The sequence below is a fragment of the Lethenteron reissneri genome, chromosome 26 (genome assembly GCF_015708825.2).
Source record: "Lethenteron reissneri isolate LAM-NWPU_2019-01 chromosome 26, ASM1570882v1, whole genome shotgun sequence".
Taxonomy (NCBI): domain Eukaryota; kingdom Metazoa; phylum Chordata; class Hyperoartia; order Petromyzontiformes; family Petromyzontidae; genus Lethenteron; species Lethenteron reissneri.
This window is the reverse complement of record NC_083804.1, coordinates 24,516,973-24,542,088: the sequence shown is the minus strand read 5'-3', so window position 1 is coordinate 24,542,088 and position 25,116 is coordinate 24,516,973. Positions and strand designations below refer to the sequence as shown.

At 49.3% G+C, this 25,116-nt stretch overlaps 1 protein-coding gene across 1 annotated transcript in view; it reads right to left on the bottom strand.

The window, feature by feature from the left end:
* Positions 1-458: 458 nt before the first annotated feature.
* The window catches only part of LOC133347917 (uncharacterized), a 48,408-nt gene continuing 23,750 nt past the window's right edge, over positions 459-25,116 (bottom strand). Inside the window, exons 6-13 of the mRNA XM_061560658.1 lie at positions 11,166-11,373; positions 5,542-5,684; positions 5,194-5,326; positions 3,844-3,920; positions 3,308-3,386; positions 2,795-2,922; positions 2,167-2,269; positions 459-1,671 (exon numbers count right to left, since the gene is read on the bottom strand). Coding sequence (XP_061416642.1) covers positions 2,171-2,269; positions 2,795-2,922; positions 3,308-3,386; positions 3,844-3,920; positions 5,194-5,326; positions 5,542-5,684; positions 11,166-11,373 — 867 coding nt within the window. The 3' untranslated portion in view covers positions 459-1,671; positions 2,167-2,170. The remainder of the gene's footprint in view (positions 1,672-2,166; positions 2,270-2,794; positions 2,923-3,307; positions 3,387-3,843; positions 3,921-5,193; positions 5,327-5,541; positions 5,685-11,165; positions 11,374-25,116) is intronic.

Genomic DNA, 25,116 nt, shown 5'->3' with positions numbered 1-25,116 from the left:
CGGGGCTCACGCGAGGAGGAGAAGAGGGGAGACGGCACGAAGCCAGCGAGGGACTGGGCACGAGGTCAGAGTTCCGAGTGAACCCGGCCGCGGGATTCTATTGGTTATGGCTCCTCCCAGGCGAGTGGTAGAGCTGGCGGGACGACCTCACCCCGACGCTTAACTAGAACCTAACGCCGTCTTCTACTGTTCATGAGCACGAGCCCAGGTTCTACTTTGTGTTTGATTGCGATGGTGCTAATCGAGGCCACCACGGCAGGCAGGTGACGAGGAGCAGAGAGGCTCTCGGCCTTCTGGAGTCTGCAGCCCCGATGGTTCCGCTGCTGCTGCCGCTGCACTCCTCATCACGACTCGCCAGGGCTTCGTGGCCCTTGGAGCCGATGGCTCTTCCACGCCGAATTGTTCGTCGTCTCCGCTCCCCCACTGCTATCTACGGCCTCGCTCGTAGGCATCTGCAGCACAAATACAGTGGAGAACCCCCGCCGTGAACAGCAGCTAGGGCCGCTCTGCCGGATGGAATCGCGCATGTTTTGTTTACGTGACAAACCTTACTAGTTGGCTATGTTGGGTGGTGGGGGGTTTAACGACGCATTTATATTCATGCAATCTAACCCAAAAGCCTCATATGGATAATATTGGTGACGAAAGCTTCCTACTACTACTACTACTACTACCGCTGCTGCTACCACTTCCGCAGCTGCCGCTGCTGCTGCCGCTGCATGTCAAACAGAATCATGACAACAAAGAGAAGGAACCCGGAGACGACCCAGAGACAAGAAGCTGATTGGGGCAGTGGATGACCTCTTCACGTCAACAGGTGGCCATAGGCCACGGGCGTCTGAGAGCATTCGGTGTTGCCTGCAAGCAGCAGCAGCAGCATCACAGAGCCTGTGCCAGTGTGAGCGCCGGTGCTGGCCTCTGTAGGCCTCAAAGAAGCCACCGTCATCGTCTGCGGGCATGCAGTGTGAATGGCCATGCGTGTGTGAGTGTGTGAGTGAGTGAGTGCGTGAGTGAGTGTGTGAGTGTGTGAGTGAGTGAGTGTGTGAGTGTGTGTGAGTGAGTGTGTGCGTGTGTGTGTGAGTGTGTGAGTGAGTGTGTGAGTGAGTGTGTGCGTGTGTGAGTGAGTGTGTGAGTGTGTGCGTGTGCGAGTGAGTGAGTGAATGCGGCCGTGGGCCCAAGCCCTGTTCAGGGTCCAGTACCCACGGCCGTCAGACGAGCCCAGTAGGCTGTGCAGGGTGTGGGTCACTGCGTCACCTGTGTCACCTGTGTCCCTGGTGTGGCGTGAGTGGCTGTCAGAGAATGCAGGTGATGTTGTGGTAGAAAAGCCGTGGCATGGAGTTATCAGTGTCGAGTTAGACGTGTAGAGTTAGAGGTGTAGAGTTAGAGGTGTAGAGTTAGAGGTGTAGAGTTATCAGTGTGGAGTTAGAGGTATTCAAGTGCGCATGGCAGTCACTGGTGCTCGACTGCATTTAGGTGCAGTCCCGGTGTGTCTGGACGTACAGCATGTGGTTGTCATGTGTGTGGTTGTCATGTGTGTGGTGTGGTTGAGTTGTCCTGTGTGGCTGCCATGTGTGTGGTTGTCATCACGTGTGTGGTTGTCGTCACGTGTGAGGTTGTGCTGTGTTTGTGTGGTTGAGCTCCAATCAGCTGCTCTGTCCTCGACTCTGCCACCTGCAACAGCAGCAGCAGAGAAAGGTGCAGCGGAACGCCCTGTGAGAGCAGAGCACAGGCAGCGTGTGAGAGTGGTGATGAGTGGCGGTGGTGAGTGCACAGTGTGGTGAGTATGAGAATGGTGGTGTTCACTGCGTGGTAAATGTGTAGTAGTGCATGGTCAGTGTGGTGAGTGTGAGAGTGGTGGTGATCACTGCATGGTGAATGTGTGGTAGTGCATGGTGAGTGTGGTGAGTGTGAGAGTGGTGGTGTTTACTGCGTGGTGAATGTGTGGTAGTGCATGGTGAGTGTGAGAGCAGTGGTGTTCACTGCATGGTGAATGTGTAGTAGTGCATGGTGAGTGTGGTGAGTGTGAGAGTGGTGGTGTTCACTGCGTGGTGAATGTGTGGTAGTGCACGGTGAGTGTGGTGAGTGTGAGAGCGGTGGTGTTCACTGCGTGGTGAATGTGTGGTAGTGCATGGTGAGTGTGAGAGTGGTGGTGAGTGGACAGTGAACCTCATCATTCCAGTTTCTCCACAGCATCCAGGAACTTGAGGAAGTCCTCCAGGCGGTGGAAGCCACCCACTTCCCGTGCCACCATGGCAAAGAACTCCGGGGCCTGAGAACAGGAAGAGAAGATGTGAGACAAAGACATCGAGGAGGAGCTGGGTGAGGAGCTGGGTGAGGAGCTGGGTGAGGAGCTGGGTGAGGAGCTGGGTGAGGAGGTGAGGAGCCGCAGGGTTGGGGTCCCCACTGAGTCGTGGCGTCTGTGTCCATGAGCCTGACACGTGGTGCTGTGTGTGGTGACACCACGTGGTGCTGTGTGTGGTGCCCCCACGTGGTGCTGTGTGGTGCCCCACGTGGTGCTGTGTGTGGTGCCCCCACGTGGGGCTGTGTGGTGACACCACGTGGTGCTGTGTGGTGACACCACGTGGTGCTGTGTGGTGACCCCACGTGGTGCTGTGTGGTGACACCACGTGGTGCTGTGTAGTACCCCCACGTGGTGCTGTGTGGTGCCCCCACGTGGTGCTGTGTGGTGACACCACGTGGTGTGTCACTCTGTGCCCCACGTGGTGCTGTGTGGTGACACCACGTGGTGCTGTGTGGTGACACCACGTGGTGTCCCCCGGTGTCCCCGTGCCACCTGCTGGCGGATCTCCAGGAGGGAGTGGAGGATGCGGCCGTCGATCTGCGTGAAGTTGGGGCAGTAGGCGCCCAGGCTGCTCTCCTCCAGCCAGGCCTGCACGTCACCCTCCTGCCACTTGGGGACGCCTGGGGACACGGCAAGCGGCGCGCGCGGGGCAACAGACGTCGGCAACCACGGGAGACTCGGCGTGAGCAAGACGAGCAACTTGACAGGGAATCCTGCAACTCGGTGCATCAAACACCCAGCTGCTCCTGTGTCTCTTCTCATGTCCCCTGAACTAGAGGCCGGTCGAAACTGAATTTCTAGTTTCGGACGAAAACGAAACTAAACCGAAAGTAAACTTTTTGGCTTTGGCCGAAACAGAAACTTTGCCGAAAGAGGCCATTTGCCAACTTTCGGCGCCGAAACCGAATTTCGGTCGACCTCTACCTTGAACTGCTATTACCAGGCTGCTGTTATCTCAAGGCTGCTGTTACCTAGGGGCTGCTGTTACCTAGGGGCTGCCGTTACCTGCGAGGCGAGCCTGCACCTCCGTGGACCTGGAGGAGGAGCAGCACGAGATGAAGCCCTTGACGGCGCGGAGCACGGCCTGAGGCACAGAGGGGGGGGGGGAGTGGGGGGGGCACGGGGGGGGGGGGGGTTGCGTCACCGCACGCGCTGCACGAGCGTCGTGCTGGGGACACCGCTGGAGTAAAGAAGAGGTGTAGAGGAGGTGGTGTAGAGGAGGAGGAGGTGTAGAGGAGGTGTAGAGGAGGTGGTGTAGAGGAGGAGGTGTAGAGGTGGAGGTGTAGAGGTGGAGGTGTAGAGGAGGTGGTGTAGAGGAGGTGGTGTAGAGGAGGAGGAGGAGGTGTAGAGGAGGAGGAGGGGGTGTAGAGGAGGAGGTGTAGAGGAGGAGGTATAGAGGAGGAGGTGTAGAGGAGGAGGTGTAGAGGTGTAGAGGAGGAGGAGGTGTAGAGGAGGAGGTGTAGAGGAGGTGTAGAGGAGGAGGAGGTGTAGAGGAGGTGTAGAGGAGGAGGAGGTGTAGAGGAGGAGGTGGAGGTCCTCACGCTGCCCCAGGAGCCGGCCGCTCTCTCCCTCAGCTGGTTCTGGTTCGTGCTCCATATGGGGCAGTGCAGATGTCCCTCTGAAACACACAAACACTCAGAGTCAAACTCACCACTCACTCACCACTCACTTACTACACACATTCACCACTCACTCACCACTCACTCACCACTCACTCACCACTCACTCACCACTCACTCTCACCACTCACTCCACACTCACCACTCACCATACACACACCACTCACTCACCATACACTCCTCACACTCACCACTCACTTATCACACACACTCACCACTCACTACACGCACTCGCCACTCTCACCAACACTCATACAAGTATATACAGCACAAACACATCAACACTCACTACACACAGCAGTGTATTGTGCAGTGTGTGTACATGTATCCTGGGTAAATCGATGCTCAGTGTGTAGCGCATGTGTAGTGGGTTCGTATTAGGTGCACACACACACACAGCTTGGAGGCAACACTATTTATTAAACGGTAAGTAATATAACACTGTACATGAGGTGGTGACCACCTTCCTCAACTCACTAACACTCTGGAATGCTACACAGAGTGGACCAGGCAGGCGACGGGCTGCCTGGTCCAGGACGACGACCCGGGACTAGAGGACCGATGATATCGTCTTCACTTCGGAGTACAACAGCCTCGCTCTCCGTTCACACCACGATTATATCTGCTCTGGTGTGGCCGGCTCCGCCCAGGCCACGCCTCCCTTCCCAGGCCACGCCTCACTTCCCCCACCTCACGGGAGGTCTGGGTCCCTCCACCACGTGACCCCCCAGGCACCCCCTTGGGGCCCCCAGCCCTCATACGGGCCGACACAGTAGTGACGTCCTATGTCACTACACATGTAGTGTATATATATACGCTATAGAGTGTATATATGTTGTGTATATATAGTGCATGTGTAGTGTATATATTGTAGATACATGTAGTATGTATAGTGTATATATTATATGTAGTGTGTATACTATTTAGTTCTTTCGGTAAAGTCACGTAGTGATAAAATATAATAAATCACGACGTTTCGGGCGCAACACAAGCGCCCGTCGTCAGTTGTGAAAGCGTTGTCTGCTGCTGATGCAGACTGTTGTAAAGGTTTGAAATGGGTGTAGCCCAAGGGTCATAAAGAAGTGGCCGGGGCTGGTGATGTTAATGTGATAAATTAAAGGGCATGGAAGTGGCGATGTTAATATGAGAGATTAGCATGAAATAACAGTTGACATAGGCAGGTATAGTTAGTATATGCAGTGTATATATATATATATAAAGTGTGTGTGTGTGTATATGGAGAGCCGCCCTCCTCCTGCTCCTCCTCCTCACCCTGCCTCATCTGGGAGCAGGTGTCGGGGTCCCGGCTGAGTCTGCTGAGCGTCGTCACCGCATGGAGCTTCTCCACGGAGCGGCCCTGCCTCAGGCTCTGCACCAGCGGAGCCACGGCGCCCGCCTCGTAGATCTGACGAGAAGCGGCGCGGATCCCGCGAGGAGCGACGGTGAACCTCGGCGCAAGCGGGAAGCGGCTCGGAAGCCACAGATTCACGACTTGGGCGGCGCCGTCGACCAACCCGCGACGACGTACCGGCGGGGAAACGACAATCGCGGCGCGCGACACCCAGCACAGCGCCCAGGGCCGACTCGGTGCCTGGTGGGTGGTGCGGTGCGAGTGCTCACCTTCCTGCGCACCGGCCAGCACACGGACAGCATGGCCAGAGACTCCAGCAGCTCCTCGCTCTGGGATATGATCTCACCCACCTGCTTGTATCGGCCGTACACGGTGGGCCTACTGATGATCTGGAGCAGCTCGTTAGTGGAGTCTGAAACGAGACGCGCAGTGACCATCACTCCTCAGCCCACCACGTGTCCCGTGTCACCCATTTAGCCCACCACGTGTCCCGTGTCACCCACTCACCCCACCACGTGTCCCGTGTCACCCACACAGCCCACCACGTGTCACCCACACAGCCCACCACGTGTCACCCACACCCACACAGCCCACCACGTGTCACCCACACAGCCCACCACGTGTTCCGTGTCACCCACACAGCCCACCACGTGTCACCCACACAGCCCACCACGTGTCACCCACACCCACACCGCCCACCACGTGTCCCGTGTCACCCACACCGACACAGCCCAGCGGTAGCACCTTCGCCGCTTGGTGCGGAGGTTTACGGTTCAAATCCAGCGGCCGCCCTGGTTATTACTGCTGTGTAATAACCGGAATAAAATGCCCCGCCTACTTCACTGTTAAAGATCCTGCGATGTAATCGCAAGAGTGGGGTTGCGGTCCAAATTTGCCATTCGAAAATCACCCACGTGTGGATTATACAAATGTGATATTGTGAGTGTGGGGTACGAGATATAAGCGTGTGGTTTAACAGCTATTGCTATGACTCTGTGTGTATGCATGGTGTTATGTGTGTACAGCTATTGCTATGACTCTGTGTGTACGCGTGGTGTTATGTGTGTACAGCTATTGCTATGACTGTGTGTACGCATGGTGTTATGTGTGTACAGCTATTGCTATGACTCTGTGTGTATGCGTGGTGTTATGTGTGTAGAGCTGTTGTGCCAGCTATGCTTTATTGTGTTTAAACTACAGCCATACTTCCTATTACGCTCAGGATGCGTTCTCGGTAAAGTGAGCACTATACGAAACAGCGCTATAGGAGGTCGCTATCACATGGTTCCAATGGAGATGCGTTACCGACAGCTATTATTTACCTTTGAACAATATATGTGAGAGTTTCATTGGGGTATCAGTAATAGCCTTAATAATGATACTGTACACATGATAAATGTATTAAAGCATTTTATCAATAAAATTTACTTTTATTGCTAACATAAACAAATACGCAGTAAGTTACGTACTCATCAGAGCTTGTGTAAAATTAACCACCATCTGCTATTAAAACACGTTCTGCGGGAAGCTATACTAACCAATGGGATTAGTCGATCCATGTATCCCAAAATGAATCGACACGGTGATTAACTCTCGATGAATGGATACTCGATACAACAGACACCTTGATTCTGGTTTCCACAAGACCATGTTGGTGAAGATGGCGCCGATGATGGCAGCCTCGGCCGGTTGGTGCACCCTGTTTTGTCTTGTTTTGTCTGTTAATTCAGTGTTCTGCCAAGTTTTTCGGAGTTCTCTAATAAGAGACGAACTTGTAAACATCAGGGAAACAACTTCTGTAGATTTATTTCCCACTTTTCTGCTTCCAGCGGCAGAATTAGTGGGCATTCTAGTCAAAGCCGCGCTAGGCTTTTCTCAAGCAGCGAAACGCCACCGAAGGGGTAAACGGCCGGGGGCTCTAGTGCGGCTACGCAGACGCGGGATCCGAACAGTGCTTCCAAGCTTTTTCCTCTCCAATGTACGTTCACTGTGCAACAAAATGGACGACCTTCAGCTACTGATGGTGAAAAACAGAGACTTTCTTTCATCTTCTGTCTTGTGCTTCACGGAGACATGGCTGTGTGATTTGATCCCGGACACTGCGTTACAACTGGCAGGCTTCCAACTCGTAAGATCGGATCAGGACATAGCACTCTCCGGCAAGACGAGGGGCGGTGGTATTTGTTTTTACACTAACAGTGGCTGGTGTGTAGATGTAACAGTGATTCTGCAACATTGTTCTCCGGACCTGGAATCATTTTTTATAAACTTTAAACCTTTTTACTCGCCTCGCGAGTTTGCGTCGCTCATTTTGGTCGGAGTTTATTTTCCGCCGGGTCCTCAGGTTAAAGAGGCCCAACGCATGCTCAACGACCAGATTCTGAGTGTGCAGCGAGAAAATCCGGATTCCCTGGTTATCGTACTCGGCGACTTTAACAAAGGTAATCTCAGCCACGAACTCCCCAAATACAGACAATTCATTAAATGCCCTACCAGAGAAGGTACCACTCTGGATCACTGCTACACTATAGTCAGTGGAGCCTACCACGCCGTCCCCCGAGCAGCACTGGGACACTCTGACCATGCCATGGTCCACCTGATTCCTGCATACAGGCAGAAACTAAAGCTCTGTAAACCTGCTGTGAGGACATCTAAACAGTGGACCAGTGAGGCTATGGAGGATCTGCGGGCGTGCTTGGACTGTACTGACTGGGATATGTTCACGACTGCTACCAATAGCCTGGATGAACTCACAGAGGCTGTGACGTCGTACATCAGCTTCTGTGAGGACTGCTATATTCCAACACGCACCAGGGTGAACTTCAACAACAACAAGCCCTGGTTCTCAGCAAAGCTCAGAAGGTTGAGGTTGGAGAAGGAAGAAGCGTTTAGGAGTGGAGATAGAAATAGATTCAGAGAGTCGAAGGACAGGTTTAGCAAGGCGGTGAGAGAGGCTAAACGACTGTACTCAGAGACTAAAACATCAGTTCTCTGCTAACGACTCTGCTTCTGTCTGGAGAGGGCTCAGGCAGATCACCAACTACAAGCCCAGAGCCCCCCACACCACTAACGACTCCCGCCTGGCCAACGACCTGAACGAGTTCTACTGTAGATTTGAAAGACAATTGGACTGTCCTGAACTACCCATTCCCACCCAAGAGGCCTCCCCCCTCCCCCCCACTACAGAGATGACTCTCTCAATTCAGGAGGGAGAGGTTAACAAACTTTTCAAGAGGCAGAACCCCCGCAAAGCAGCTGGGCCAGACTCTGTCTCTCCAGCGACCCTCAAGCACTGCGCTGACCAGCTGTCTCCGGTGTTCACCAACATCTTCAACACCTCTCTGGAGATATGCCATGTACCAGCCTGTCTCAAGTCCTCCACCATCATCTCTGTGCCCAAAAAGCCAAGGCCAACAGGACTTAATGATTACAGACCCGTCGCCCTAACCTCTGTGGTAATGAAGTCTTTTGAGCGCCTGGTGCTGGCACATCTGAAAGCTGTCACAGACCCTCTCCTGGACCCCCTGCAGTTTGCCTACAGAGCCAACAGCTCTGTGGACGACGCAGTAAACATGGCCCTCCACTTCACCCTACAGCACCTGGACTCCCCAGCATCCTACGCCAGGATCCTATTTGTGGACTTCAGCTCTGCTTTCAACACCATCATCCCTGCCCTGCTTCAGGACAAGCTCTCCCAGCTGAACGTGCCCGACTCCACCTGCAGGTGGATCACAGACTTCCTGTCTGACAGGAAGCAGTGCGTTAGGCTGGGAACACAAGTCTCTGACTCCCGGTCCATCAGCACCGGATCTCCTCAGGGCTGCGTCCTTTCCCCTCTGCTCTTCTCCCTGTACACCAACAGCTGCACCTCCAGTCATTCGTCCGCCAAACTCTTGAAGTTTGCGGATGACACCACCCTCATTGGGCTCATCTCTGGTGGGGATGAGTCTGACTATAGGTGGGAAGTTGACAACCTGGTGTGGCCAGAACAACTTAGAGCTTAATGCTCTTCTGACAGTGGAGATGGTTGTGGACTTCAGGAAGAATACAGCCCAACTCACTCCCATCACCCTGTGAGACTCCCCAGTCAACACTGTGGAGTCCTTCCGCTTCCTGGGCACTATCCTCTCCCAGGACCTCAAGTGGGAACTGAACATCAGCTCCCACATAAAGAGAGCACACCAGAGGATGTACTTCCTATGGCAGCTGCAGAAATTAGACCTGCCAAAGACAATGATGGTACACTTCTACACAGCCATCATTGAGTCCATCCTCAGCTCCTCCATCACCATCTGGTACGCTGCTACCACTGCCAAGGACAAGAGCAGACTGCAGCGTATCATCTGCACTGCTGAGAAGGTGATTGGCTGCAATCTGCCTACCCTCGAGGACCTGCACACCTCGAGGACCCTGAGGCGAGCGAGGAAGATTGTGGCCGACTCCTCCCACCCTGGACACTCTCTGTTCCAGTTACTCCCCTCCGGCAGAAGGCTGCGGTCCATCAGGACCAAAACCTCACGCAACAATAACAGTTTCTTCCCATCCGCTGCTGGCCTCTTCAACAAGGCCAGGGGCTCAAACTGACTTTAACGCTCAAACTGACTTTAACACAATATCTGCACAATGACACCCTGCCATATTTGCACGCTTACCCTATTTGCATTTTTGTAATTTTATATTGTATATTATAGCTATTGTATATTTTAGATTATATTTTATTCAATTTTTACATACTTTAGCTCCTTAGTATTAGTTAGACTTTGTACCTTTAGTATTCTTCTTCTTGAGGTGCTTGGACATCTTAAAGGATCGTCCAAACGGTCTCAAGAGACACTTCTGACACCAATGTAATAAAGCTCGTTGAGGCGACTTCTGGAATCCGTCTCTTATTCAACTTGTATTACAGCTTTCCTTCATGCTGCTGACAGGCAGCGTGAGAGGGACAGATAGAGAGAGAGACACACTGCCACGTGGCAACCCGGAGCCCCGCTCCCGCGTGGCCCCCTTCCTCTGTTCGTTCCCGTTCTGACCACGTGTCGCTCGTCTCCACCCCTATTTAATACCCGGGTCACGTGGTACGTTTCCGCCAATCCTCGTTAGCCTCCATGGAATATTCCAGGCCCCCTCGTAAGCTCCCGGGACCACGCCCCTGACTCCTCTCCCCATTGGCTGTGGCCAAAGCCAGCAGAACCAATCCTTACAGCTGTCACCTTGCCATTACGTCAGGGCCACGCCCCTAGGCTTCCCCCCATTGGCTATAAACCAGGACCGGCATAGCCAATCATCATGACGAGTTGTGATATGTCAGTGAGCCGGATATATCCTCACATTACACTTGTACACCACTTATTTAAGATTTAAGATTCCTATTTGTTGAATCTATGCACCTTACTGCCAAAGTAAATTCCTTGTCTGTGCGAACTTTCATGGCGAATAAAACCCTATCTGATTCTGATGTTAGAGTATTGGGCTGCTATAAATGACCATGTGATACGCCGCTTGGTTGAGCTGTCATTTGTGGTGGCCACGTCGCTTCTAAACAACGTCCACATCGCTCAGTGGGGCCCTACCCGGTAACGTAAAAATTATTTATTTTTAAATAAGCCAATCACCATACCCAGCGCCGCGCCCATCCACCTCCTCGTATGCCACGCCAGTATTCACAGCTGATCGTGAACAGCACTTGGCCCAACAGTCTGTTGAGGCTATGCGGGGGATCTTCTTCTTTAGTCTCCCGTGTGCCGCGTGTCACCGTCTTCTTTAATGCGTAAACGGTGACGTCTACATCCCTCGTCTGACTAAAGCCACGTGAGGGAGGCGAGCGGTGGGTGAGCAAGTGCCGAGTCCTGCAGGCGAGGAGCGGCCCGTGCGGGGTGCCGTGAGAGTTGCGTACTCGTCTCTCCCAGGGGGTCGCAGTCGCTCTCCTCCAGTATGTGGGCGATGACCACCAGGGCAGTCATCCTGAACTCCACGTCATCCTTCTTGAGCAGTTCCTGCATCACGGGCACCGCGTTGCTCTGGCGGAAGCAGGCGCGGTTCTCTGGCACGCGGGAGAGGTTCGCCAGCAGAGTGACGGTGAAGACCAGCAGCCTGCGTATGGTCTGGAGACACACGGGGAGAGACGCATGGGGAAAGACACACAGGGAGAGACGCACGGGGTGAGACACACGGGGATAGACACACGGGGAGAGACACGGGGAGAGACACACGGGGTGAGAGACACGGAGATGTCACCGCCTTCATGTCCCTTCATCAACCAGCGCTCCACGCTGCCACGGGGACACACTCATGTGTTTACATGCTTATTTACATGTGTTTACATGCTTGGTTACATATGTTTACATGTGTTCACATGATTATTTACGTGTTTACATTCGTGTTTCATGTTTATATACGTGTTTGTGTTCACGTAATTCTTTACGCGATTACATTCGTGTTTACATTCTTGTTTACGTCCGTGTTCACATTCTTATTTATGTGTTTACATTCGTGTTTACATGTTTATTTACACGTGCTTACATTCGTGTTTAATGCTTATGTATGTGTTTACATTTGTGTTCACATGCTTGTTTGTGTTAGATTTGTGTTTACATGTTTGTTTACACGTGTTTACAACTTGATTTGAAGCTTTCTGGACTGCAGGAATCCATACTCTTTGGTTCTTTTGGTAAAGTCATGTAGGTAGAAAATTAATAGATCACGACGTTTCGATCTCAACACAAGCAATCGTCATCAGGTGGGACAACCACAGCAATAAAAAACTACTGAAGTAGGCGAGAAATCTGTCGTGGCACGAGCTATATAGGCCTCGGCAGCAGGAGGGGAGAGAAGGGGGGGAAGAAGGTGGGGTAGAACGTGGACCCTGCGGCAGCCCCGGGTCACTGGAGTAAAGTGGACCACCGCGGCAGCACTGGAGAGGTCGGTTGCAGGGGGGGAAAGAGAAGGGGGGGGGAGGCAGGGCAGAAAGTGGACCCTGCAGTAGCACCCGGGTCACTGGAGTAAAGTGGACCACCGCGGCAGCAATGGAGAGATCGGCTGCAGGGGGGGGGGGGGAGGGAGAAGGGGGGGGGGAAGCAGGGCAGAAAGTGGACCCTCACTGGAGTAGAAATCGGAGAGAGATGCACAGAGAGAGAGGGAAAGACACACAGAGAGTCGGAAATAACAGCTGACATGGGCAGGTAGGATGGAAACATCACAGTCAGTTAATACTTTACCTGGTTAATAAAGTTCTTCCAATGATTGCTCAGTTTGTACCAATCTTCTCGGTTTAAGTTGTGTCTGTGTTTATATATCTATCTGGACGGCTTCATGAACAAATCTCTGATAATAGCCGGTGGGTTTGCAGAGTACATTCGTCTTGGAAAAGTCAATTTCGTGTCAGCCCATTGCGTTAAAACAATTATCAGCAATGGCAGAAGTATTGGTCCTACCGTGTTTAAGATCTGCCTTGTGTTCGCGAATGCGGTCCGAGATATGTCGCTTCGTTTCCCCAATGTAACTGCTGCCGCAGCCACAACTCAGTTTGTAGACACCCGGGTATTGCATATCAGGAATCACTTACTACACCTAGATTGGTACATTCTACAAACAAAATTAGGGTACCCCAATGGGTTCTCCCTTATCGGCAGTGGTAGCGAATGATTTCATGGAGAAATTTGAGAAACATGCCATCCAGACATCCACCCTACGTCCTTCCTTGTGGAAGAGATACGTAGATGACACGTTCATCATCTGGCCACATGACCTGCCAGCACTGAACCAATTTCTCAACCACATCAATTCCATACAGCCATCTATCAAATTTACCATGGAAGTGGAAAATGATGGCAATCTACCATTCCTGGATGTTTTGATCGAGAAGAGACCTGATGGCTCGCTGGGACACTGTCTACAGGAAAGCCACCCACACGGATGTCTATCTAAAGCCTGACTCCCACCCACCATCCAGCCCAGAAGAATTCCTTCATCAAAACACTACACCATAGGGCCTGTTGCATCTCCGACCAGCATCACCTAGCCAGTGAGCTGGAGCACGTACACCAAGCCCTCAGGATGAACGGATATTCTGACCGTACAATCCGCAAAGCTGTCTCCCCTGCCATGGTTCACACGCGCAGACAACGCCGCGCCGGCAAGCCGAGCCCGGACGGCGGAGGCCGCCAGGAAGGTCCTACGACGAGTTCCGAGGACTTGAGAAGCGAACGACGAAACCGGCGCCTCGGCCATACGCCTCCGAGAGCGCCGACTCCGTCTTCCGCCGGAGCGACGGCCACGCCGCTAAAACGGTGAACGCCGACTCCGCGGAACAGCGCCGCCGCCCCCCCGGTACCGAGGAGCTCCCGTCCAGCGCCACCACCGCCACCTCCAGCGAGCCACAGGGGCACCCGAGGGGCACGAGCAAGGCGGCTCGCTGACAAGCAGCAAACAACGCGGGGCGCCGGCTCTCACGCCAACCGCGACGATGATGAATCGACACGGTGCTGCGTTGTGAACGTCATCTACTACTCGCCATCATCTACTACTCACTATCATCTACTACCCGCCATCATTTACTACCCGCCATCATCTACTACTCACCATCATCTACTACTCGCCATCATCTACTACTCACCATCATCTACTACTCACCATCATCTACTACCCCCCGCTGGTCAACAGTGCCGACACTCTTGCTCGGTTGAGCTGGTTATGCTCTCAATGGTGAAAGAAACAAGAAAAAAAAGTCACGAAAAACAAAAGACGAACTTCGCGACTCGTAGCTTCTGCTGATGCAGCTCCCTATCCCGGAGCCTGCCGCTCGCAGAACTTAGTTGCATGATCTGTGTCCTTGCTTATATGTGAAATTCTCTCCCCTCTGCCCGCCTTCTCACAAAGGACTGGGATTCCTTTGATTTCGCTCTTTGCTGTGGGGGCAGTTGTTTGTCCGGTGTGTGTGTATGTGTAGGGGTGTTACGAGAGGGAAAACAAACACACAAGGGGTGTTTGCGCCCGCACGCGTAAGGGTGCCTACATCCACGTCCGCAACGGTTAGCCCTGGGGGGCTGTGACGGCGCTGTGATCCCCCACGGCCCCACCCCTCGGGGGGGAGTTGCTATAAAAGGAGGGGAGCCGGTGGGCTCGGGGTGGAGTATTACAGCTTAACCAGCGAAGAGTGCAGACCAGCAGGATAGGCCCTGGGACTCCCCTGGCTCGCTGTCCTTCTAAGGACCGACCAGGGCAAGCCAGCGGCGCGGCCTTGAGAGCCCAGAGCCGATGCTCTTGTAAGAGCCGGTCTGGTTGGCTAAGGGTGCCGAGATCCTAGCTTGGCCAGAGCTGGATCAGCTAGCCTCCCCTAGCTCTCTAGTGGAGGACCTGGGAGCAGACTAGCCGGGCTAGCGCTAAGGGTGTCTCCCTGTTAGACGGGTGAAGGGGCCGTTACCCCTTCAAGTATTGTGTTCTGCCCTTTGGTTGAATAAATAAGTGTGCCTCCGACTACGTCGTCTACGTCTCCTTGAACTCACTACATATGTTCTGATTTATTAAGCAATCTGTTAAGTCTTACGCTGGCCTGGTTCCTGTCCCCCTCCTCAAGCCACCCCGCCATCAATGGAAACAGATGCTCCAAATTGCCCCCAAGTGCATTTCCCAGTTTTTCAACTTCTGCAAAAATTAATCTGGAAGGAGGGAGGGGTTCCTTTTGTCCGGTTGCATTCTCCCCCCCCCCCTTCTTCCCTCCCAACTGGGGTGTTACATTATTTTGTCTCTCCCAAAGAGCGGCGCCGTCTCTTGAAGTGTGACCTCCTGTACCGGTTGGAAGTAAAACATTATTTTACCTCTAATAGCTTGATACCGTACCACTTTTTTGCAGTTTTGACTATGTAGGTGACTAAAGGTATGTTTGGTGCAGTGTTTACAGTACTTTCATCGTGGTTTGGAATTCCTTCATGGTGTTTGATATCTCAAGGGGAGGGGCCCTCCCTGCATTTGCGATTTATTGCTACCACGTGCTTCTGGAAGACAAAGGCGGTGGGGAGGCTCTATGGGATACATTTTATCTTGGTCGTGTGTGATTGACCTATTTCGCTTGTATCTCATCTGGATGACCCTCGGTCTAATACGTCCCAAGTATTATTTGGTTCATATTTATCCAATATTTCTGATTTATCATCGTTATTACCACATGTATTCCTAGGGTTGTATTAACCTTTGTTCCCCGTCTGTATCCAGGGATCCGTGCTGTTAATCCTCGAGTTATATTTTGATATCCTGAGGTTGGAGATATAACTAAGTTTTCACTATAAACTTTCTTGACTGCTGGAATTCATATTCCTTGGTTCTTTTGGTAAAGTCACATAGATAGAAAGATACAATAAGAAACAATATATGAGGTGAATAAGAGTAAAAAGTAATAATAAAAGCCACTAATGTGGACTGCAGTCTGGTTCTTAATCTGGGTGAGTGTGTTGGCAGTCTATGATGTCGACTTATTCTTGTAGCTAAGTTCCGAACTTTTACCGTTGTATTAAGAGAAACAACAAAAAACAGTTGTCTGTTCAGTCACCCCGCGTCCGGCCCGCTATTTTGGGTACATGTGTGTGTGTTTGTTCTAATTTTATTGTAGTGATAAGTTGTTTCATCAAGGCCTGGTTCCTGTCTCCTTCCTCAAGCCACTCTGCCATTAATGGAAACAGATGCTTCAAATTGTCCCTAGATGTTTTCCCAGTTGTCAACTTCTGCAATAATTAATCTGGAAGGAGGAAGGGGTTCCCCCTGTCCGGTTGCGTTCTCCACCCTCTTCCTTCACGGTCGGGGTGTTACATTTTTTTGTATCTCTCAAAGAGGGGCGCCGTCTCTTGAAGTGTGACCTCCTGTACCATGTTTCCAGTTCACTCTTATGGGTTTTTACAAACATTATTTTCCACCCCTTATCTTAGTGTTTATCCTATTTTGCGGTGTTGACTCTGTAAGTGACTCAAGGTATGTTTCGAGCAGTGTTTACAGTATGTCCATCATAGTTTGGACTTTTCATGGTGTTTGATATCTCAAGTGGAGGCGCCCTCCCTGCATTTGTGATTTATTGCTACCACGTGCTTCTGCAAGACAAAGGCGGTTGGGAGGGCTCTCTCTATGGAACGCATTATCTTGGTCGTGTGTGATTGACCTCTTTCGCATTGTATTCTTCTGGATGACCCTCGGTCGAATACTTCATAATTATTATTTGGCTCATGTTTGACCCCCCCCCACCCTCTCTAACCCTGGCTCCTCCCCCTCCCTAATCTATATAACCCCTTGTTACAAGCAGCTCTTTTGCCCACTTCAGCAATTGTTTCTTGCTGCGGTTGTCCCACCTGATGACAGACGCTTGTGTTGCGCCCGAAACGTCGTGATTTCATTTATTTTATACCTACGTGACTTTACCGAGAGAACCAGAGTATGGTTCATGTTTATCCAAGATTTGAGATTTATCATCGTTATTACCACATGTATTCCTAGGGTTTTATTAACCTTTGTTCCTCATCTGTATCCAGTGATCCGTGCTGTTTATTCTTGAGTTATATTTTGATATCCTGAGGTTGGAGATTTAACTAAGTTTTCACTTAAGCTTTCTTGACTGCTGGAAGTCACGTAGATAGAAAGATACCATAACAAACAATATATATGGTGAATAAGAGTAAAATAAGGTAAGTAATAATAACAGCCACTCATGTAGACTGCAGTCTGGTTCTTAATCTGGGTGAGTGTGTTGGCATGATGTCGACTTATTCTTGTCGCTCAGTTCCGTTAACTAAATTCAACTACAATGAAAAACGTGTCTGTTCGGTTCTCGTGGCGCCTGTTGTGTGTACATGCTTTGAGGCGGTCTTTGAAGGTGTGTAGAGATTTCCCCAGAATCTCATTAGCAAACCCCTCTCTCGCCTTTTTACACCGGGGTTTTTTTAAATTACCTTTAATGGCTACTTCTTTGCCTGGTGTGGTATGTGGAAGGCAGCTGCTGTGAGGGGTGAGGGTGGTTGTTACATTTTTCTTGGGCCGCTTGCTACACCCAGATTGATTATTATTACAAATATATTGGAAGAATTATTCTTAATATCAATTTTGGAAAAAGGCGTATATATACAACAATCTACTACTCGCCATCATCTACTACTCACCATCATCTACTACTCACCATCATCTACTACTCGCCATCATCTACTACTCGCCATCATCTACTACCCGCCATCATCTACTACCCGCCATCATCTACTACTCGCCATCATCTACTACTCGCCATCATCTACTACCCGCCATAATCTACTACCCGCCATCATCTACTACCCGCCATCATCTACTACTCGCCATCATCTACTACTCGCCATCATCTACTACCCGCCATCATCTACTACCCGCTATCATCTACTACCCGCCATCATCTACTACTCGCCATCATCTACTACCCGCCATCATCTACTACCCGCCATCATCTACTACTTGCCATCATCTACTACCGCCATCATCTACTACTCGCCATCATCTACTACCCGCCATCATCTACTACCCACCATCTTCTACTACTCAACATCATCTACTACCCGCCATCATCTACTTGTTGTCTATACCCCTTTTTTTATTAAAAACAATTCAAAAAAATATATATTTTTTTATATATATATTTTTAAATTAAATTATGAAAACAACCCACTACTCCTCACAAGCACACCAGGAATCTGTAAAACAGGGAGGGCCATTAAGTGGCAAGATTTCAGAGCACAGAGAGGTCAGAGACATCCAGATGGACAAAGGTCGATGGCCTAACCTCCCAAGACATCTGGAGATGCACGGATAAGGTGCAGAGCAGAGAAAAACAACTGTTGCAACTCGAATTTGCTTTAACGTTTTGCTTACCAAAAAGTAGAAACTTAACAAAATGAATTAACCAGCAAACAATAGGGGCTTGTTATTAGATATTCCCTTATATTACTCGTATTCACCGTATATATATTATTTTGTATTGTATGTTTCTATCTACCTTACCAAAAAAAAAATAATTACGAATTCCAACAGTTAAGGAAGCGTAAGTGGCAACTTACACTTAACCTCAAGACATAAAAAAAAAATAACTCGCGTAAAACAGTGCGATCCCTGTATACAGATAGACAACAAACATCAATAAACTCTACAAAATACGTGTTAATAACCATGGTAAATCACAAACCGAATAATAATTATTAAGAGTTAGAACAACGGTCATCCAGAAGAATAGGAAGTCAAAATAGGTCAACCACGCACAACTTAAAGAATATGCATTCCATAGAACCAAAAATCTCCTCGGCCACCTTTGTCTTCCAACGATTTGGCACAAACACAGACCCGCCTGAATACGTATTGGGAGTCTGGCCTCGGAATGACCCACTCAGAAGGAGGAGGGGTCAAAGGGTCGCGAGGGGGGGGGGGTCTGTGCTGACATTCCGAGGACATCTGTTTTTCCTGTTTGTTTTTCTCTCGCAAGAGATGCGCAGAGAGGGGAGTCACGTTTTGAGTTTAAGCACAAGCGCACATCACGAATGAGCAGTCTGTTCGAGTCGCGTTCAGTCTCGCAACTCGGCTTGCGACGCAGCGTTGCGACGGGGCTCGCAAGGGAGCTAGGGCGGATCGTGCCTCGAGGAGAGATGGGACGACGAGGGGTCGTTAAAGTGACAGTCTGAGTGCAGTCTGGTTCGAGTCGTGCTCAGTCTTGCAACTCGGCTTGCGACACGGCGTTGCGACGGGGCTCGCAAGAGAGCTGGGGCAGATCGTGCCTCGAGGAGAGATGGGACGACGAGGGGTCGTTAGAGTGACCGCCTGAGTGCAGTCTGTTCAAGTCGCGCTCAGTCTCGCGACTCGGCTTGCGACGCAGCGTTGCGACGGGGCTCGCAAGGGAGCTGGGGCGCGTCGTGCCTCGAGAAGTGATGGAACGAGGAGGGGTTGTTCGAGTCGCAGAAGTCTGAGTTCAACCTGGGTCGAGGCTGGGTTTCAGCCGTGCTCCGGCTGGCGGAGCGTCGTGAGGGAGCAAACACCGATGCCGATAGCAGGTGTCGCTTCTCGCAGAATGAAGTTAAGTGCGAGTGAAGCTGGCAGCTGCACGAACAAAGGAAAGCACGGAGAAGAGAGAGTGACGACAAGCAATCAACCTGTAAAAGGGCGGAAATCGCCAAGCGTCGACCAAGCGAGCAAAGCAGAGAGCGCGAAGCAGTGGAGAAAGCCTGATCAAACGGCTGTGAGGAAGAGGACAGCGCCAATGCATGCGCCGTGTGTTTGATGCACACACCGACCAACGACCAGTGAGAACAGACAAGACGTCCAGAACGACGGCGAGCATCGTGCCGACTCAACAATCGTCCAGCAGTGGAGAAGCCGGGGGCTGCCACCAAGAGAGAGAAAGAGATATAGAATGCGCAGTGTGTTTGATACACACACCGACCAACACCCAGTGAGAACAGACAAGACGTCCGGAGCGACGACGGAATCGTCGCGCACCACGCCGGCGAGCATCGTGCCAACTCGTCGTCCAGCAGTGGAGAGTGAGAGCGCACGAGCAGAGACACGCCCGAGCGAGGGAGCAGCACGGCTCGCTGCGGCCACGCCCAACCCAGAGAGAACCTGGCCGCTGTTCGTATATTCCCTCCCACACCCCACAAGCTAACGACACAACTCCCGGCTCTAAGGAAAATTTAATTAATTTTAAAAAGGGACAACGCACACACAACACGCACACGAATAAGACTTTAAAAAAGTTATCTTTGCGTTTCAAAAAGGGTTGCCATTTCAAGGTGGTGCGTTCAATATCAACTGATCGTGCAAAGCAGTTGCTGCCGTCGAGTTACCTGAATAAGAAGTGTTTTAGTCATTCATTTTCGTTAATTGCATAATCTTGCTCATGAATTTATTGACGTATGCTTTCGCCTTTGCATATTAGAGTGTCAGGTGTTTGTTTAGAATTAAAATTGCTTAACACCAACTGTTCGAGTGCTTCTTTCCAAGTCCATGCAAAACTGTCTTATTCCTAAGAACTGTATCCTGTGATGAGATATGAAATTGGAGACCTAAAATAACGTAACACACACTAAGATAATCAGTAAATGTTAATCAATGATAATCGTGTTATCCTGATTGATACAACTCTGGATAACGAAGCTAAGCCTAATTATCATAACTGCACACATTTAACATAATCGCAAGCATCTGCATAAATTACTACGATTATCTCAGTGATTATCATAGTTTATGCATATTAATACATACATTAACATAATTTATGCGATTTACGAATTTTTTGGATAATTATTAATTTTGATTATTTTTATCAAAATTTCATAATCCAACATATACAACATAATGGGGTGGCGTCGTCCGGGATCTCTCGCAGACAGTGTTTTGCATGGATGAAGGAATGAATCACTACGTGTTAACCAGAATATCGTGATCAAACATTGCATTGTGATTGTAAACGGGCGTAAAACAAAAAAAAACGCCCTCTGAGGTTAAACTCCAGAATAGCAGGTTGGAACAAAGACAGTGGAATTAAGATAATATCATATCGAACCGATTGCATCCTGTGATAAATGGTGTTAGAGGTACGCACTCTGAATCGGAAAATAACAGAATAGCTCGAGTCAAACTGACTACACGCTGTGAGATAATGGTTTTATATGCACTCTGAAAGGGAATGTCAAAGTAGCTCCTGCCAAACTTGAGATGCTAGGATTAAGAATAATAATTGAATGGATTGCGGGATACTGGGAACTCGTATTAAAACGTACCAACTGATCTGTTACAAAGCAGGACAGTCAGAGAGACATATGGGAAGGGAGCTGTATCGATAACACGAACACACCTTGGGGGAAACTAATTGACTGGATAAAATGTAACGAAGGTGAACACGATGCAAAAACTGCAGAGAAGGCAGGACAGGACTCATGCCTTCCCACACAGGCATACAGACAGGGATTGTGGAATGAGGAAACATTTGGAAAGGAAACGGGAGAGAAATCGTCTCTAATAAACGAGGAAAAATGTCCTCACACCCTCGAAAGGGAGGAGAAATCAGTGCTCGCGACACCAGCGAAACTCACAGACGTTGATCCACAGAATAAATATGAAAGTAACAGTAAATCACACCCTTGGGTATGTGGACATAGTCCAGGGATAGATCGCACAAAAATTATGGATATCGAACAAAATATCCTTGACAAAGGAAATCCCTCACAATTCGAGAGAAGGGATGGAGAGATACAGATGCAAACAAAAACATGTGGGACTGACAACTTCACAGCTAGAGGGAGGCAAAATGTTAAAGTAAAGTCGCCAGAATATACTCCACTAAGAGCAGAGGCAAAAACTGCAGAGAAATGGCAACACGAGCGACACAGCCCAGAGAGCTCACACAAAAAATGCACGCCGCTAAAACACGCCCGACAGCACAGATCAAAGTGACAGCTTGTCTGATGATAACTTGTTTGATGACGCTGACGGCGATCAACTTTCGGAATACTCATTCAACAGTAAAACCCTTAAATTGATGGACAAAGCTCTCGTCAGAATTCCCGATTTTGACCCACACAATAAGTCCATGGATATACACACATATCGCAACAGTAGAAGAGGAGGCAATGATTAGAGGGCTGATGAGACGGGATGAAAAAGCGAGTCTGTTGAAAAGGAGCTTACATGGAGAATCTATACCATGGGTAAAGTCGCTACCATACGAGGTTAGAAATTATTTCAAACAACTGAGTCTGGCAGTGATTCGGAAGTTTGGAGAATATTCGACACTCACTGAGGGGTTTTATGCGGTAAAATTGATGACCCAGGGCATGGACCAAGACCCACGTGACTACCTTTTACAATTTAAAAGAGCGTATTACGCAGGCGATGTGAATCGATACCACGAAGGGGAACACATGTTCAAAATTATGTTTTTTGAATCCTTGAGCCCAGAGATTACAGAAAGGGTGAGAACGGTTTTGAATCCGGAAACCGCATCCTTACGCCGCATAGAGAGCAAGGCGTACATGGCATGGTTATACAGAGCTAAGAATCATAATTCGGATCCAGAACATAGGGAGAGGGATAAGGAACCCAGCCTCTCAGAGATAAATAAAAATCACCGAGCAGTTCCACAATGCAGGGAGGAGCGAACACGCACGCACATATGGCAAAATAACCCAGAGAGAGGTTGGCACGAGAATGAGAGCGGCACAAAGCCGAACATTCAGGAGAATCGCAGAATGTGGAGACCAAGGGCAGAATCATATCAGCACCCCATGCCCCGACATACGCAAGGTCAAAATTACGCACAAAGATGGCAAAGTAACAATCCAGAAAAAATTTGGCACCCAAATGGGAGAAACACTGGGCCAAAAATGTACGAGAATCGCAGGAGGGGAAGGTTCAGAGCAGAACCATATCAACACCCCATGCCACGACACACGCAAGGTCAAAATTACACGCAAAGATGGCGAGATAACCATCTAGCGGGAAGGTGGTACATAGACTGCGGAGGTACGGAGGCCAACATTCAGGAGAATCGCAGGATGGGAGGTCAAACACAATCGGTCCAATTCCGACCGATTTCCCCACCGGCTATACCAGGAGGGAATAGAGAAACAACACAAAATGCGGTCCAAATACGTGATGAACCACCCACAGTGATTGAGAGCGAGCTGCTCATACGCACCCCACCCGCTGAGTTGAAACTAAATCTGGGGCTCATTGGAAAATGCAAGCAGGCTGCAAGTGACAGGGCGGACAAATACCGCCACGATCAGGAAACATTAAATGCATACGAGGCGGTAGGAAACACGAGCAGTGCTCCCGTAAATGATGCGCAGATCGAATGCAAGGACAGGACTGCATTTAAGTGTGATCGGACAGTAGATAACAGACAGCAGAGACAAAGAAGACAACCAGAGCGCACCAAAAAAACAGTGCAGCACGTCGCAGGAGCGCGCGATGGTGGTGCAGGGAGAGAGAACACAGAGACACGCCCTGAGGAGTACAGGCGTGAGCCTTTGAATGAAAAATATCCAAGGGAAACCAAAATTAAGGTGGATCGGAGTGCTAAAATGGAGACGAATGTTCATGACATATCGGGAATGGTGTTGGAATCTAACACACTCGTAAAAACAAAGAGGGCAACATTACGAGGCACAGAATTAAATCGACACGCTGACTCGGTAAATGTGGATGTAATCGCAGAGAGTGCAAGAGCCACGAACAAAGTGTCAAAGTTGGTTGTGTGCGCGAGTTCTGGTTATGTGCAACACAATTTCACACCACACACTCCCACGACGCGAGAGAGTGATAGAGGAAATTACAAAAACGAACCTGAAAACCGTGATCGAAAGATCAAAGCGATAAGCACTACGAACCAAGTTAATGATGTTGGGAGATTGCATGAAAGAGCCAAGGGTTACTCTAAAATATCTGGCCATAAGAATATTGTTAATGGACAGGAAAAGGCTATGGACGAACCAAATCTGAAGGACAGTGCATGGGGAGCAGCATGTCCACCTAAAATTAAAAGTGGCAAACCAGATGATAATAACTTGGTAAAAAGATTGCAAGTAGGTAACAGGAGGAAAATAATGCAGAAATGCGTCCGAAACCGCTACCTAGCGTTTCCCAGGATTTAACAAAAACAAAAATTAATATTCGCCATAGTTATGATGGATGAGAACCGATGTAACATGTGGTATCGATGTTTAACGTTGTTTTATTTTCTTTGCTTATTTCAAATGTAACCATGTTAAGATTGTGATACGTACGCGCGCGTTGTAAGGAATGCGTTCGAAACCGCTACCTAGTGTTTCCCAGGATTTAACAAAAACAAAAATTAATATTCGCCGTAGTTATGATGGATGAGAACCGATGTAACATGTCGTATCGATGTTAACGTTTTGTTTTATTTTCTTTGCTTATTTCAAATGTAACCATGTTAAGATTGTGATACGTACGCGCGCGTGGTAAGGAATAACCGCCGAGAGTGAGGGCGGCTGATGGATTCATAACGAAAAAAAAAAGGGGCATTTACTTTGTTTGAATATTCGCCAGTGGCAAAATCGACCCCTGATAATTTTCTAAAGGGCGGATTGTTGTGTCTATACCCCTTTTTTTCATTAAGAACAATTAAAAAAAAAATATATTTTTTTTATATCTATATATATTTTTAAATTAAATAATGAAAACAACCCACTACTCCTCACAAGCACACCAGGAATCTGTAAAACAGGGAGGGCCATTAAGTGGCAAGATTTCAGAGCACAGAGAGGTCAGAGACATCCAGATGGACAAAGGTCGATGGCCTAACCTCCCAAGACATCTGGAGATGCACGGATAAGGTGCCAAACAGAGAAAAACAACTGTTGCAACTCGCGTTTGCTTTAACGTTTTCCTTACCAAAAAGTAGAAACTTAACAAAAAGAATTAACCAGCAAACAATAGGGGCTTGTTATTAGATATTCCCTTATATTACTCGTATTCACCGTATATATATATTATTTTGTATTGTATGTTTCTATCTACCTGACCAAAAAAAAATAATTACGAATTCCAACAGTTAAGGAAGCGTAAGTGGCAACTTACACTTAACCTCAAGACATAAAAAAAAATAACTCGAGAAAAACAGTGCAATCCCTGTATACAGATAGACAACAAACATCAATAAACTCTACAAAATACGTGTTAATAACCATGGTAAATCACAAACCGAATAATAATTATTAAGAGTTAGAACAACGGTCATCCAGAAGAATAGGAAGTCAAAATAGGTCAACCACGCACAACTTAAAGAATATGCATTCCATAGAACCAAAAATTTCCTCGGCCACCTTTGTCTTCCAACGATT